Raw genomic sequence first — 15,563 nt, forward strand, 5'->3', positions numbered from 1 at the left:
CCACAGTGGAGATCTTTCAATCAATCAGTACAAAGTTTCAAGTGTGAAAATTACCTTTCTGTTATAGCTGGAAATTAATTTCTTTTTGCTTGAGAGAAATGACATGCCCTAGTAATTTTCATATATTCTTTAAAATGGAACATCCAGGCTTTGATGCGAAATTTCCTAAAAATGACCCCCCAAAAATACATCAAAACATTTCTATTAATTCATGAAATTAAGAATAGCTTTTCACATTTTCTCCTGTCACTGATTCCATTTGCCTTATTACTTTCATCTGTGGCCCACAAACTTGGTGGCACAATCAACAAACCCCTTAGTGGCTGTTTCATCTCTGCTCTATTTGATTTCTTCTCTCTGAGTAAATGATTAAGTTTTCATGCATTGGTTCAACCAAAATCTATGTTCACTCAACCACATCCTTTATTGATTACTTCTACTGCAAACAGTAGGCCAAGTGTGATATACATAATTGGACAGTTGTCAGGGGATGTGGGTGTTAACAGTCCTGTTTTCCCAGTTGGAAACTGGAATCACCTTGATACACAAATATTCTGCACTGTTTCATTCTCATCCTTTGGACCGAGGAGTCCTGTTCCTCAGAATATATGTTTTTAACTCTCTAAGGTCTGGTTGAATGAATTTAATGATTATACCATATAATATGCTGTTCAAGTTGCACCTGTGCACTGCCTATAGAAAACTGGAATTAATATTTGTCTAACATTTTAACCTTGTCCTTTAACTTATACAAATTATCTGTAGCTTTTCTATAAGAAAATATTTTATTCTTTCCCTTCCAAAGAAAGACTGGTCTCTAAACCTATTGCTACCTTTGAAACTTGGAAATCCTGTAAGCAATACATAATGTTTATATTTCAGATGCTAGAGTAACAATTTTGCTGGCTGTAGCGCTGTGCATTCATTGAGTGAAGCATATAATTTATAACAGAAAGAATTTTTCTCTAGCATTATTTGTTGAGAGCAAGTTCCAGATAATTTTAGATGTGTGGGAAATCTGTCACTCCTTTGGGAGAGAAACAACTGGACTCACCCACCCAGCAATAGTTCTGTTTATACTACTTTGTATTTCTTGCTCGCCGAACTTGGTTTTTTGTTTGTGTATGTTGATTTAACAATCCTCAGCAGGCCAAACCTAATCCAAAATGTACTTCCATCAAAAATACATCAGCTTTTAGGAACATGAACATAAATAACCTCCAGTGAGTCCATTTTAAGTAAATAAAAATAATAATTTTTCCCTGAGGTTTTAAAGTGATATGCAAAGAAGTCTGTATTTTTTTTCTTATTTCATCAATTTTTTGTTGTTGAATATTACAGTCCAAGAAAGAGCTTGGAGAGTTCACATCAATTTGATAAAACATTTTTAGTCCTAGAAATCCACAAGTTTTGCTCAAAATTCTAAATAGTGTACTTTTTTATTTATTAATAATTTTATACTCTCCAGCTCTCTCAATACCATTTTAGTTGTTCCACAAAATAAATATTTAAATTAGTAAATGCACCTCTCATGGTGCTTTACTCCATGTCTGCAATTTGAAATATTCCTCAAACAATTCATAATTTTTCTGGAGAATTGAGCTATGCCTAAATGTGGAAGAAAATTATTCATGATTGTGTTATGAAAAAAATGAGAACAGAATCATAAACAGCAATATCCACAACTTTAAGAATGTGAAATTCCATCCTATTTCTGATATGTAGAACATTCTTTTACCAACAAGAAAGGAAAAAAAGAATGCCTGATAGTACCTGGCACTCAAGGAAGCCAAAAAAAAAAAAAAGTGTTAATTCTTTGACCCTGCCCCCTAAAAGCCAGACACCAGAACCTTATGTGCTGTCTTGCAGAGTGTACGTTGACATTGTGGCATTTAATTCATTGCAAAATGGAAGATTTTCGAAAAGTAATGCGTAGCTAAATTGACTTTTCTTCTCAGCTGGTGGTAGACAATATCAGGCAGAGAGCTGTGGATATGACAGCTTTCTATTTCGCGGAGGTAATAATACTGGCTGTCATTTATTGAGTCACTACCATGTTTCAGGCTATACATGTATGTAATTTTTCATCTGCAACAAGTTATGGCTGTTTTAAAATTGAGGAAACTGAAGCTGAGAAAGAATGCAGATGTGATCCAAGTTACTCATCTAAGAGGCCAATCTGGGTTTCAAGCCTGGATCTTTCTAATATCCACCATAACACACTGTGACTTTGAAACAATACAACTTATTTTTGCAAGCACACCACAGCTTACCTATGAAAATAAACGTTATCCTCATCAAATCATAGGAGGTTATGCAAGTTGATACCTATAATCCTGACACTACCTATTTACATTATACTCTTTTGAAATGCTTTCTGAGTTTGTGGTATATTCTTTTGAGTGTGTATGTGTGTGTGTATATATATATCTTCATTCAAAATAGCATCAAAATAGCATCACATCATTGTTTGAGAGGTGGGTTTGATCTCTAGAAACAGCCAAAAGGATTTAGAGTCACATTTAGAAAACACAGTAAATAATCTCTATGGGTAACCTGATTTTTGAAGCAAAACTCATTAAATTGCTTATGAACGCTTTATACCACTGTACTATGCAGCAGTTTTTCGAAAAATTGCCATTAGCCTTATCATTAGATGACATCACTTGGAGGAAATTATCTTCCTTTGCATGCTTGGTAGGTCTTGGACAGCTGTAAACATGGGTGGAAAAATTAGGGCTAGAAATATAATTTGCCAGACATATGCATATAGGGGTTAGGGCATGGTGTGGTAGGAAATGAAATTGCCCATAGTAAGCTTTTAATGGAGGGGAAATGAATGCCTGGGGCAGGACTCTGGAAACAGCCAACTTTGGATAGTCAACAATCTCAATGTCAGTAAGCTATCTGGGTAAATGAGAGATACAGGGAAAGTGAGAGAATAGAGATTGGTCAAGAGTTCTAGATGCTACGGAGAAAGAAACACTTAGGAAAATATGAGACAGTTAACAGCAGCAACTCCCAACTTGTGCTGAAGATCTATGTAAGGTTGAAGGAGAAAGAAACATGGGAGGACCTGTAAATCTATAAGCACGCTAAACATTTTATGCAGTTCAAAATTCAAAGATGTTTCACGTAATACATATTACAGTTTTTCAAATTCATATAGATGCTTTGAGGTCACCACTGTGTTCACTGGATTTGTCTCCAAATCTGTTTTGCTCCCTTTTAAGACTAAATTTACCCCAAAACACTAGACTTACTCTTATAAAAATATTCAAATAAATGTGCTTTAAGTTTCAAACTGCTGTAGACAGTTCATAGTACCTATCACAGTTAATTCTATGTACAAATGTTTATATTGATCTCTCCAAATTGACAGTGAAACACTTTAAGGGCAGGAACCATATTCCCCAACAACTAGCACATTCTAGGGCATTTGATAGTCTCTCAACAAAATTACCGAAATAAAAAGATGTTCTTGATGTTACGGAAATATCCAGGAGACAGGAGTTGACAGTCATGGACTCTAAACATCCAATTACCGATGTTCTTGAAAGTTACCTGGAAGCTTAATTTTTATAAGTACTGCACAGGTGTTTCCCTTCTCAAATTTTCAACCATTCCTTTATTTAAAAATATATGAAGGCCTACTGTATTCTAAGCACTCTGTTAGTAACTATATGTCATTTTAAACATTTTGCCAGTATATATGTAACACTTCTATAGATCACTTTAATGACATCCAAGATTTCACAGCTAAGGGACACTTGCAAGAACAAACTACCATTTACCTTTATAAACTTTTTACGGGTTTTATTAAAAAATATAACAGCTTTATTGAGATATAATTCATATAGCATATAACTCACCCCTCTTTTTTGGCATTTGAAGACTAGTTTTATTAAATATTTAGTATAGATCAAAGACTATGGGATAATGATGCAGTTGTTCCTCGGAGCTGCTGTGTTTATTTCCATACAGATCATAGAAAAATAGCATGTAGACTAAATGTTTAATTTTAGTTGGTGTTTAAAGGCAACTTGAGGGAGAGCATCCAATATGGTGGCATATGAAGGTCCTGAACTCACCCTCCATAGATACACTGAATCTATAGCTACATATGGAATAATTCCCTCTGAAAAAGACCTGAAAACTAGTTAAACAGTTCCTTTACAAAAATGGCAAAAGGGCCACATCTAGATTGGTGGGAGAGGCTGAGAAGCATTCTCACCAAAACCCCACCCACAGCATGGTGACCCACAATCAGGAGTGATCTCACAAATCTGCAAATTCTCCCTGAGGGATGAGGGGTTCATGCCCCGCATTAGGCACCCCAATCCCTGAGACTGGCAATGGAGAGACAAACCCCCAAAATGTCTGGCTTTGAAAAACAATGAGGCTCACATCCAGGAAACCGAAAGAGCTATAGGGAACTATAGTACTTCTCTTAAAGAGCTTGAATGCAACTTACTTACCCCAGGGACCAGCACAAAAGTTGCAGTCTGAAAAGTTTATAGATTATATGTGAAGTTTGCTCATCTTAAAGCATATGCTAGAGGGGCAAAGGCCTATGGGACTTTCTCCAGGAGCAGAGGCACTGGTAGGATGCCATTTTTTTCACTCTCTCTCTACCTTGATAGCTCCAGCAAGTGTGCCCTGGTCCTGTGCTCTCCTGCTTCTTTGCTAAAACTGTTGGGCACATACAGCATACGTAGGAGATGCTCCAATCATCTGGCTCTGATAGCCAGAGGAGAGAGGCCTGCATTTCTGGAACACATGGGACTGTAACAGAGAGACAGTTCTTGGCAGGCTAACATCCACAGCACTACAGAGACAGAAGACTGAAACATACTCCCAGTCTTTCTGGGAAAGAGGCATACTTACTTGTTCTGGAACTTAAGGCTGAGGGGCAGACTTCAAGTTTGCCACCTACCTAGAGGCCACAGAGGTACTCTCGGGGAATGTAGACATGGGGGAGGTGGGGGCATCTTTGTTCATTCCATCCTTTGTGCCTTGCTACAGGGGACTGGTGCCTCATGGAAAGGAGCTTATACACTTACCTGAAGCCCCAAGTTTTGCTACTGTTACCAGGGAACACCTCCAGGCCATCTGGTCTGAAGGCCAGCATGGTTTATAATGATAGCCCCACAGGACTATATATATTTGAGTACTCTAAAGGTGCTGCCTGAGTGTCTGGCTTCCAATAAGTCTGAAACTAGGTGCTGACTGAGATCTCTCTCAGTTAGGACAACATTGACCAACAACGTTCATTTCCTATACAAGGCCAGTCCTTCAAGGCTGAGAGAGGTAGTGTTTCACCTAGTACATAGAAACAGAGTCTCAAGAAAACTGAGAAAACCTCTAGAGGACAATGATCCAAATGAGTGAGCATGATAAAACCTCAGAAAAAAATTCAGTGAAATAGAAATAAGTAATTTACTTATTAAAAGAATTAAAAGCAGTGGTAATTAAGACACTCAATGACTTGGGAGAAGAATGGATGAACACAGTGGGAAACTTCACAAAGAGATAGAAAATACAAGAAAGCACAGGAGGAAACAAAAGTCACAGGGCCAAAGAATACAATAACTGAAGTGTAAAATAAACTAGAGTGGTTCAGCATCAGACTAGATGAAGCAGAGGAAAGGATAAGTGATCTAGAAGACAGGGCAGTAGAACTCACCCAAATAGAGCAGCAAAAAGAAGGAAGAATTTTCAAAAGTAAAAGATAGCTTAGAAGACCATGGAGACAACAACAAACAGAATAACAGTTATAATGTAAGAGTCCCAAAAGGAGAAAAGAGAGATAAAGTGGGAGAAAACTCATTTGAAGAAATAACTGCTGAAAACTTACCTAACATGGGGAAAAAACAGACATCTATATCCAGGAATCCTAGACAGATTCAAATAAGATGATACCAAAAAATTCACACCAAGACACATTATAATTGAAATATCAAAAGTTAAAGAGAAAATTTTAAAAGGAGTAAGAGAAAAACAAGTTGTTTTTTCAACTTGAGAAACAAGAGAAACCCCAAAAGACTACCAGTAGATTTTTCAGCAGAAACTTTGCAGGTGAGAAGGGAGGCAAACAATATATTCAATTGTGCTGAAAGGGAAAAAGTTCCGGCCAAAAATGCTTCACCCAGCAAGGTTATAATTCTGAATTGAAGGAGAGATCAAAAAGTTTCCAGACAAGCAAAAGCTAGAGAAATTCACTATCATAAACTGGCTTTACTAGAAATGTTAAAGGGACTACTTTAACCTGAAAAAAAGGCATTAATTAGTAACAAGTGAACATATTAAAGTATAAATCTCACTGGTAAAGGTAAATATGTAGTAAAGGTAATGAGTTAGTCACTGATAAAACTCATATAAAGGTTAAAAGACAAAACTAGGGGCCTGGGTGGCTTAGTTGGTTAAGCGTCCAACTTCAACTCAGGTCATGATCTTGTGGTTTGTGGGTTCGAGCCCCGCGTTGGGCTCCGTGCTGACAGCTCAGAGCCTGGAGCCTGCTTTGGATTCTGTGCCTCCCCTCTCTGTCCCTTCCATGCTCATGCTCTGTTTCTCTCTGTCTCTCAATAATAAATAAATGTTAAAAATTTTAAAAGACAAAACTAGTTAAGGGGTGTCTAAGGATCTGACTCTTGATTTTGGTTCAAGTCATGATCTCACAGTCATGGGATCGAGCCCCATGCTCACCATGGAGCCTGCTTGGGATTCTTTCTCCCCATCTCTCTCTGCCCCTTCCCTGTGGTCTGTCTCATTCTCTATCTCTAAAAAAAAACAAGACTAGTTAAAATAACTACAATAATCTCTTAAGAATGCAAAAATAAAAAGATGTAAAATGTGACATCAAAAACATTAGACATGGGGGGGGAGGAAAAATGTAGTTTTAGTTTTAGTTGCCATCAACTTAAAACAAGCTGTTATATACACAGGCTATTATATGTGCCCCTCATGGTAACCACAAAGCAAAAACCGATAGTAAATACACAAAAGATAATAAGAAAGGAATCTAAGAATAACACTAAAGAAAGTCATCAAACCATAAGGGAAGAGATCAAGAGAAAAAGACAGGAACACAGAGGAATTACAAAGCAGCCAGAAAACAGTTAACAAAATGGCAATAAACACATACCTATGAATAATTACTTTAGATATAAATGGGCTAACTTATACAACCAAAACACAAAGTGTGACAAAATGGATCAAAACAAAACAAAACAAAACAAGACCCATCTACATGTTGTCTACAAGAGACTAACTTTAGATGTAAGGATACACACAGACTGAAAGTGAAGGGATAAAAAAGATGTTTCATACAAATGGAAAGCAAAAGAAAGCTGGGGTAGTTATGCTTACAAAATAGGCTTAAAAGAGACTGTAATAAAAGACAAAGAACTAATTATATAATGATAAAGGGGTCAATCCAACAAGAGGATATAACATTTGTAAATATTTATGCACCTAAATATATAAAGCAAATATTAACAGACCAAAAGGGAGAAATTGACAGCACTACAACAAAAGTAGGGGACTTTATTGCCTCACTTACATCAATAGATAGATCATTCGGACAGAAAATCAATAAGGAAACATCAGCCTTAAATGACACTTTAGACCAGTTGGACATAATAGATATATACAGAACATTCCATAAAAGGCAGCAGAATACACATTCTTCTCAAGTGCACAGGGAATATTCTTCACAACAGATCATGTTTTAGAGTACAAAACAAGTCTCAATAAATTTAAGAGGATTGAAATCAAATAAAGCATCTTTTCTGACTACAATGGTATGAAACCAGAAATCAATTACAGGGGAAAAAAACAGAAAAATCACAAATGTGTAGCAATAAAACAACATGCTACTGAACAACCAGTGGCCCAATGAGAGGAGAAATTAAACAAGAAATCAAAAAAGTGAATGTGATACACCACATTAACAAAATGAATGGTAAAATCATATGATCATCTCAATAGTGGCAGAAAAAAACATCTGACAAAATTCAACATCCATTTAGATAACACTCCCAAGGAAGTGAGTATAGAGGGAATGAACCTCAGCATAGTAAAGACTATATGTGACAAGCCCACAGCTAATATTATACTCAATGGTGAAAATCTGGAAGCTTTTCCTCTAAAACGGGGAAAAAGACAAGGATGCCCACTCCCACCACTTTTATTCAACATAGTGTTAGAAGTCCTAGAAATTGGGCAAGAAAAAGAAATAAAGTTCTCCAAATTGGAAAAAGAGGTAAAACTCCCACTATTTGCAGACGACATAACTTCATATATATAGAAAACCCTCAAGACTGCACCAAAAAACTGTTAGAACTAATAAATGAATTCAGTAAATTTTCTCAGTACAAATCAACACACAAAAATTTGTTGCATTTCTATACATGAACAACAGTCTATCAGAAAGAGTAGTTAAGAAAATAATCCCATCTACACTGACATCAAAAAGAATAAAATACCTAAGAATAAATTTAACCAAGGAGGTGAAAGACCCATACACTGAAAACTGTAAGACACTGATAAACTGAAGTAAACACAAATAAATGGAAAGATATTCTGTGTTCATGAATTGGAAAAATTAATATTGTTAAAATGTCCATACTATCCAAAGCAATCTACAGATGTAGTGTAATCCCTGTCAAAATCCTAATGGCATTTTCCATAGAATAGAACAATCCTAAAATGTATATTGAACCACAAAAGACCCTGAATAGTCAAAGCAATCATGAGAAAGTTATCATGCTCCCTTATTTCAAACTATATTATAAATCTATAATAATCAAAACAGTATGGTATTGGCATAAAAACAGACACATAGATCAACAGAGCCAAATAGAGTCCAGAAATAAACCCATATATATATGACCAATTAATTTACACCAAAGGGTCAAGAATATACAATGGGGAAAGGACAGTTTCTTTAATAAATGGTGTGGGAGAACTGGACAACCATGTGCAAAAGACGGAACCTAGTTACCATTCACAAAAAATTAACTCCAAATGAATTAAAGACAATATAAGACCTGAAATCATTAAACTCTGAGGAGGTAAGTAGTAAGCTCTTTGACATATGTCTTGGTGGGGTTGTTGTTGTTGTTGGTGGTGGTGGTGGTGTTTTGATCTGACTCCAAAAACAAAAGCATGAAAGCAAAGGTAAATAAGTGGGACTACATCAAACTAAAAAGTTTCTTCTGCACAGCAAAGGAAATTATCAATAAAATGTAAAGGCAATCTACTGAATTAGAGACAATATTTGCAAGTCATATATCTGAAAAGAGGTTAATGTCCAAAATATAAAGAACTCATATTACTCAAAATAGAAAAAAAAACAATCTAGTTAAGAAGTGAGCAAAGGATCTGAATAGACATTTTTCCAAAGAAGACATACACATAGACAACAGGGCCATGAAAATATGCTCAGCATCACTAATCATCAGAGAAATGCAAATCAGAACCTCAATCAGGTGTCACTTCACACCTGTTAGAATGGCTATTATTAAAAAGACAAGAAACAAATGTTGGCAAGGGCATGGAGAGGGGAACCCTTGTGCACTGCTGGTAGGAATACAAATTGGTGCAGCCACTATAGAAAACAGTATGAAGGTTCCTCAAAAAATTGAAAGTAGAACTACTGTATGATCCATCTATTCTATTTCTAGATATTTATCTCGAGAAAATGAAAACACTAACTTGAAAAGATATATGCACCCCTATGCTCACTGTAGCATTATTTATAGTTGCTGAGACATGGAAGCAACCTAAGTGGCCATCAATGGATGAAGGAATAAGATATAGTATATATCTTATAGTATATATATACTTATATATATTTATACTTAGTATAAAGTATATATATATACTTATATATTTATATATACTTAAGTATATATATATATATATATACTTACAGTATACTATAAGATATAGTATATACACACAGTGTATATGGTGGAATTCTACTCCATCGTAAAAAAGAACAAAACCTTGCCGTTTGTGACAACATGGATAGATTTTAAGAGTATTAAGCTAAGTGAAATAAGTCCAGCAGAGAAAAATAAATACTTACACTGTCACTAATGCAGAATCTGAAAAACAAACTGAATGAATAAAACAAAACAAAATGAAACTAATAAGCAGACTGGTGGTTGCCAGGGAGAAGAGGGAACAGGGGTGGTGTAATAGGTGAACGGGGTCAGGAGGTACAGACTTCCAGTTGTGAAGTGAATAAGTCATGGGGATATGGTAAGCATCAGGGTGACTATAACCGATGGTACTGAGCATTTTGAAGGTTGCCAGGGAAGAGTGACTCTTACAAAAGTGCTCATCAAAAGAAAAAACATTTTTTGTAACTTTTTTATGGTGACTAGACTTGTGGTGGTGATCGTTGCATAGTGTATACAAGTGTTGAAACACATTGTAGACTTGAAACTAAACTTCCTAGAAAATTTTAAGCAAGAACGTACTAGCCAATGAACTACCCTAGTCCATTATACTGAAGTAGCTTTATTTTTAGATTTCACTGAATATAAGATTGTTTCTATTGGAAGATGCACCTTATGTACTACCAAAAAGATATTCTAACTAAACTGTAACATAATACCACTCATGCTTAGAATTTTGATTTTATACTTAATAAAAGAGCTATTTTAGTCTCACATGCAGACATTTTTGTCATTAATCTTAAGCATTCATGGAAAAATACAAACAAAACAAATTTATTACACTCCTCAAACATCTTTCTGTTCCAAGTCCAATTTTTCTGAATCACTTTTAAATCAGAACTGTCATTATTTTTTTTTCCCAAACATATCATCTTTTGTGTCATCAAGAACATTGGTACTCTAGCCCTTTTAAAAATAATGTTCCAGTATCATCTCCAGTAATTTTTTCCAAGTCATGGACATTCATTTTGCCCATTTTGAAGTTAGCACTTTCTTGACTTTTAGAAGATTTCAGAAAGGTGTTTTAGAAAACAACCAGTCCTCAGATTCCTGTCTGAAATTATCTAAAATAGTTGTTCATAGAAGGATCAAGGCATTGCAATTGTTGGGTCATGTCCAGGAATATAAGCCTAGTCCATTCTGCAGCACCAACTATGACCTGACTGCTACTGATCTGACAGTGATTATTAGATGCCTACCTGTTGTAAGACATCCTGATTTCAGAAATGTTAGAGCATGGGAAAATGTGTGTTTTAGAATCAATGAAATATTGCTAAATTTTTCTTTAATGGCAATAATTTAAAAGTTTGTGGCAAAATTTCTGTATATGCCACATTCATTACCATACTATCCAGAGCTCCTATGAGTAAATTCTTAAAGTCTAAACTGAGAAATGCCCATGCAGGGAGCAGCTCGATTTCAAAACAACCTCTACATTTCAGAATTTCGTCTTATGAATTATTGAGTCATGGCATAGATGTTCACTGGGAGCTGCAAAAGGAGATTCTAGGGATTCAGAAACATTCAGAAGAGTTTTTCTTTTATTATACTTAATTGAGGAACACACTTATAGGTTTTCTGTTATTTTAAAATCTCTAAATTCTGGGGGTACCTGGGTGGCTCAGTCAGTTAAGCACCTGACTCTTGATTTTGGCTCAGGTCATGATCTCGCAGTCCATGAGTTTGAGCCCTGCATGGGGCACTGCACTGACAGCACTGAGCCTGCTTGGGATTCTCTGTCTCCTATCTCCCTTTCTCTGTGCCTTTCCCCTGCTCATGCGTGCACTCTCTTTCTCTCAAAAATAAATAAACTTTAAAATAAAATAAAGTCTCTAAATTCTGGATGTTGTCACATTAATAAAAAATTTCAATAGTTCTGATATGATTTAACAATAGAATTTCATATAATCTTAGATTCATTATTCTGTGTTAGGAATTGGCAAAAAAAAAAAAATCCAGAGATTCAGCAGATACTGAATTTCTTCAGCATACTTAATTTGGAGCCATTATTTGAAATCACTTCCTGCTTTTGTCCATAGCATTTTAATTCTTAATGGCATGTCCCTGAATTGGCAGTTCAATGTCCCTTGAGCTGGACTTCGGCTTCAATCACCTCTACAAAATCAGTCACAGCATATTATATCTTGGATATAGATGTTTTCAAAAATTATTGTCTCTTTGGTTGCTCAAATATTTTTTATCTTAGTTCTTAGATCTCATTCACCCTTATGAGAATGTACCTCTCTCAATGGGCCCCCAAGCATTCTTCACATAGGACATCACTACCACTGGCTCCTAAAAGAACTTGTCTCCTTAGATTGGCTTTCAAATTTCAAATAATTATCTCCTTTAGAGAGATTTTTAGAGTCTTTCCACTCTTCTCTCTCCTTTATGTTTAGCTCTTACTCATATAAAGCTAAGATTTTTATATATCCTTGAAGTGGTATTCAGGTCATGAAAAACTGATGATCATTTGGGACTCAGATTTGTAAAATGAGAGCAGAATTCATATAATAACAGTTTCTTAATATAATTCATTGAAATCCTTAAAATGATGATTTTAAATGATCTTTAAAATCTTTTCAATTCTTTATGAAAGAAAAAAAAATCCAAACTTGTTTTAGTTAGTTTTGGTAATTTGAGTTACTGTAACTGTCTCCAAAATCCCAGGGGTATATCACAATGAAATCTCATTTCTTACTTATAAAAATGCTTGCAGTTTGCCCATGATTGTACCATGCCTTTCAGAAGCCAGGCCCTTCCAACTGGGTCTGTCTCTATCTTTCATTCTTTAGAGTCCTGGTTGAGGGATTTCTGAATACTCCATTTTCATCATATTTGTTCTAATGCCTCCAGTAGGTATTGCCTCCCCATAAAGGACTGGCTTCATTTACAAAGTAGTATGGAAAATCTCAATGTTTTCAAAGGTTTTATCTTTTTGTTTAATGATAGCTTTATTGAGATATAATTCATATACCATATTCACCCTTTAAAGTCTACAATTCAGTAGGTTTTAATATATTCACAGAGTTGTACAACTATCACCACAATTTAATTCAGATCATGGTTGCCAGTCCAAAAAGCAACCCCATATCCCTTAGCAGCCACTATCTATATTCCCCTTCTCACCAGCCTCTGGTAACCACTAACCTACTTTCTGTTTCTTTGGATTTTCCTGTTCTGGGCATTTTATGTAAATGGAATCATACACGGTATTTTTTGTGACTGGCTTCTTTCATTAAAATGTTTTCAAGGGTGATCCATGTTATGGCATGTGTCACTAAACTACTTCATTCCTTCCTATGGCAGAAAAATATTCCATTGTATGGATATACCACATTTTGCTTATCCATTCAATTGATAGACCTTGAGGTTGTTTCCACTTTTTGGCTACTATAAATAATGCTGCTATGAACATTTGTGTACAAGTTTTTGTGTGGACATATATTTTATTTCTTTTGGGTATACACATAGGAGTGAAATTGCTGGATCATAGGGTAACTGTATATTAAAATTTTTGAGGACCTGCCAACCTGTTTTTCAAAGCAGGTGCACCATTTTACAATCCCACCAGCAACACTTGAAAGTTTAAAGGTTTAAGTTTTAACTCACTGTATACTCCAACAAAGACAGGCCACGTATTTTTTAATTTTGTACTTCACACTTTTTTATCCTGAAATCATCTTGCACTTTCTAAAGCAGAGACACAAAATATTTTCTCTTTAGTGTGATGTTAAATGAGATGATTCTCCAATAGTTTCCTATTTTATTTATTCCAGCCAAGGAAAGATGCCAGAAGCAATTAAATACTTGAAAAAAGTTGTGGAAATTGCAAGAAATAATTTTCAAAGCCTAGATGTTGTGAGAGCAAGTACAATGCTTGGGGACATCTATAATGAAAAAGTGAGTATGTGTTTATTATTATTATTATTATTATTTGAGAGAGAGAGAGTGTGCGTGTGCATGAGCAGGGAGTGGGGCAGAGAGAGAGGAAGGACAGAGGATATGAAGCGGACTCTGTGCTGACAATAGACATCCCAATGTGAGGCTCGAACTCACCAACCAGAGATCGTGACCTGAGCCAAAGTTAGACACTTAACCAGTTGAGCTACCCAGGCGCCCCTGTTTCTTTCGTACAGGTAGAAATTTGCAGAGTTTTAAAATTCTATTCCCATTTGACTCTCCCCTTCCCATAATATGTTATGCAGAATGACCTCAGGACTACAGGGCCTAGTTAATGCACAAGACAGTTCCTTCCTCTTCTTCTAGGACCTGAGAGCCATCTTGGGCACAGTCACCACAAGCTGCTAAAAGTGATTCATATCTTCACAGCCAGTGAAGATTCTAAGTGGTTTTGGATTTGAAGAGCAATTAAAACATTTCAATTCAAAGAATATCATTATAATGGTTGGCTTTTATCTACTGACACTAACATTCATCTCCTTGCTCCGAATTCTCATTTTATTAATCCAGCTGTGATGCCCCTCCTAGGTCCCTCAGGAGAAGAAAGCACAATCCCAAGAGTAATTCTGAAGGAAATATGGAATTCTAGCATCAGATTGGTTATGTGAAAGAAAAGAGAAACAAGAGAAAGTCTAAAATTAAAAGTATCCTATTCAAGAGGTCATTACTAGTATAATGCATTGGTCATAATGCATTGATCTTTTGATTTATGTTCTCATGACTTTGTATTTTATTAACTAGATTTTTCTTTAAGAAGCAGTATAAAAGAGGCTTTTTTTTCTCTAGTTATAATTGCTGTTTTGATAATGAATAGGATCTATCATTTTTGAGGGTAGTTTCATTCATTCTTAATGTTTATACACCTTTTCTTAATTTTTTTGAGAGGTGGTTTATGTCGTGATTAAAAGCACTAATTCTGAGACCAAACTGGTTAAAAGCCTAGTTCTTTCACTTATAAGATCTGTGACCTAGGACAAGTTACTTACCTTCTAGGTGCCTCAATTTTCTCACCTCGTAAGGTTGCAGTGAGTACTGAGTTAATAAATGTAAAGCAATTAGAATGGCATCTGGCAGGGGAAGCCAGTGCCAGCTCTATAAGCCATTATTACTCTCTACACCTTTATGTGGTATCATACAATTCCCCTTTTCCCAAGGCTTAGAGGGTTTAAATAACCTACCCTAGGTCTCCGTGTTTCTAGGTGGCAGTGGTATTCAAACCTATACTCTTCACCACTACAGTCTTTTATTTGCCATATAATTTACTTTGATGATTTCAGAATTATTTAAGCTCTTTTTTAAGGAAATAGAGTTTGAAATTAATTTGAATGAATGAAACTACTGTCTTTAGTCCCTGCTATGGGAAACACGCTTTCAAACAGGGAACCTGATTTCTTTGTACACCCCTCTCTCTTGCTAGCCCTGGTTCATTTGCTTCCTCTCTCTCCTATTACTCACTATCTTTAAACCCCCCTTTTTCTCTTGACTCTCACCCTCTACCTTCTTTCCTCCTCCCCTACACACCTTGCCCTTCTCTCCTGCCCCTGTCGTTCTGGTCTTGCTCTCAACTCAGTGGTCCTCTCTCTCTGATCTCCCCCCCCACTTCATTTCCCCTCTTTCTTTGTGCCTCCGCAG

The 15,563-nt window shown here is 35.9% G+C and overlaps 1 protein-coding gene across 4 annotated transcripts in view; it reads left to right on the forward strand.

The window, feature by feature from the left end:
• TTC29 (tetratricopeptide repeat domain 29) overlaps nt 1-15,563 on the forward strand; it is a 248,906-nt gene that overhangs the window by 139,180 nt on the left and 94,163 nt on the right. For all 4 annotated transcript variants that reach the window (XM_043567875.1, XM_043567890.1, XM_043567868.1 and 1 more), the window contains one exon: nt 13,748-13,871. In XM_043567875.1, the coding sequence (XP_043423810.1) occupies nt 13,748-13,871 (124 nt within the window). The remainder of the gene's footprint in view (nt 1-13,747; nt 13,872-15,563) is intronic.

The sequence above is a fragment of the Prionailurus bengalensis genome, chromosome B1 (assembly GCF_016509475.1).
Source record: "Prionailurus bengalensis isolate Pbe53 chromosome B1, Fcat_Pben_1.1_paternal_pri, whole genome shotgun sequence".
NCBI classification, from domain to species: domain Eukaryota; kingdom Metazoa; phylum Chordata; class Mammalia; order Carnivora; family Felidae; genus Prionailurus; species Prionailurus bengalensis.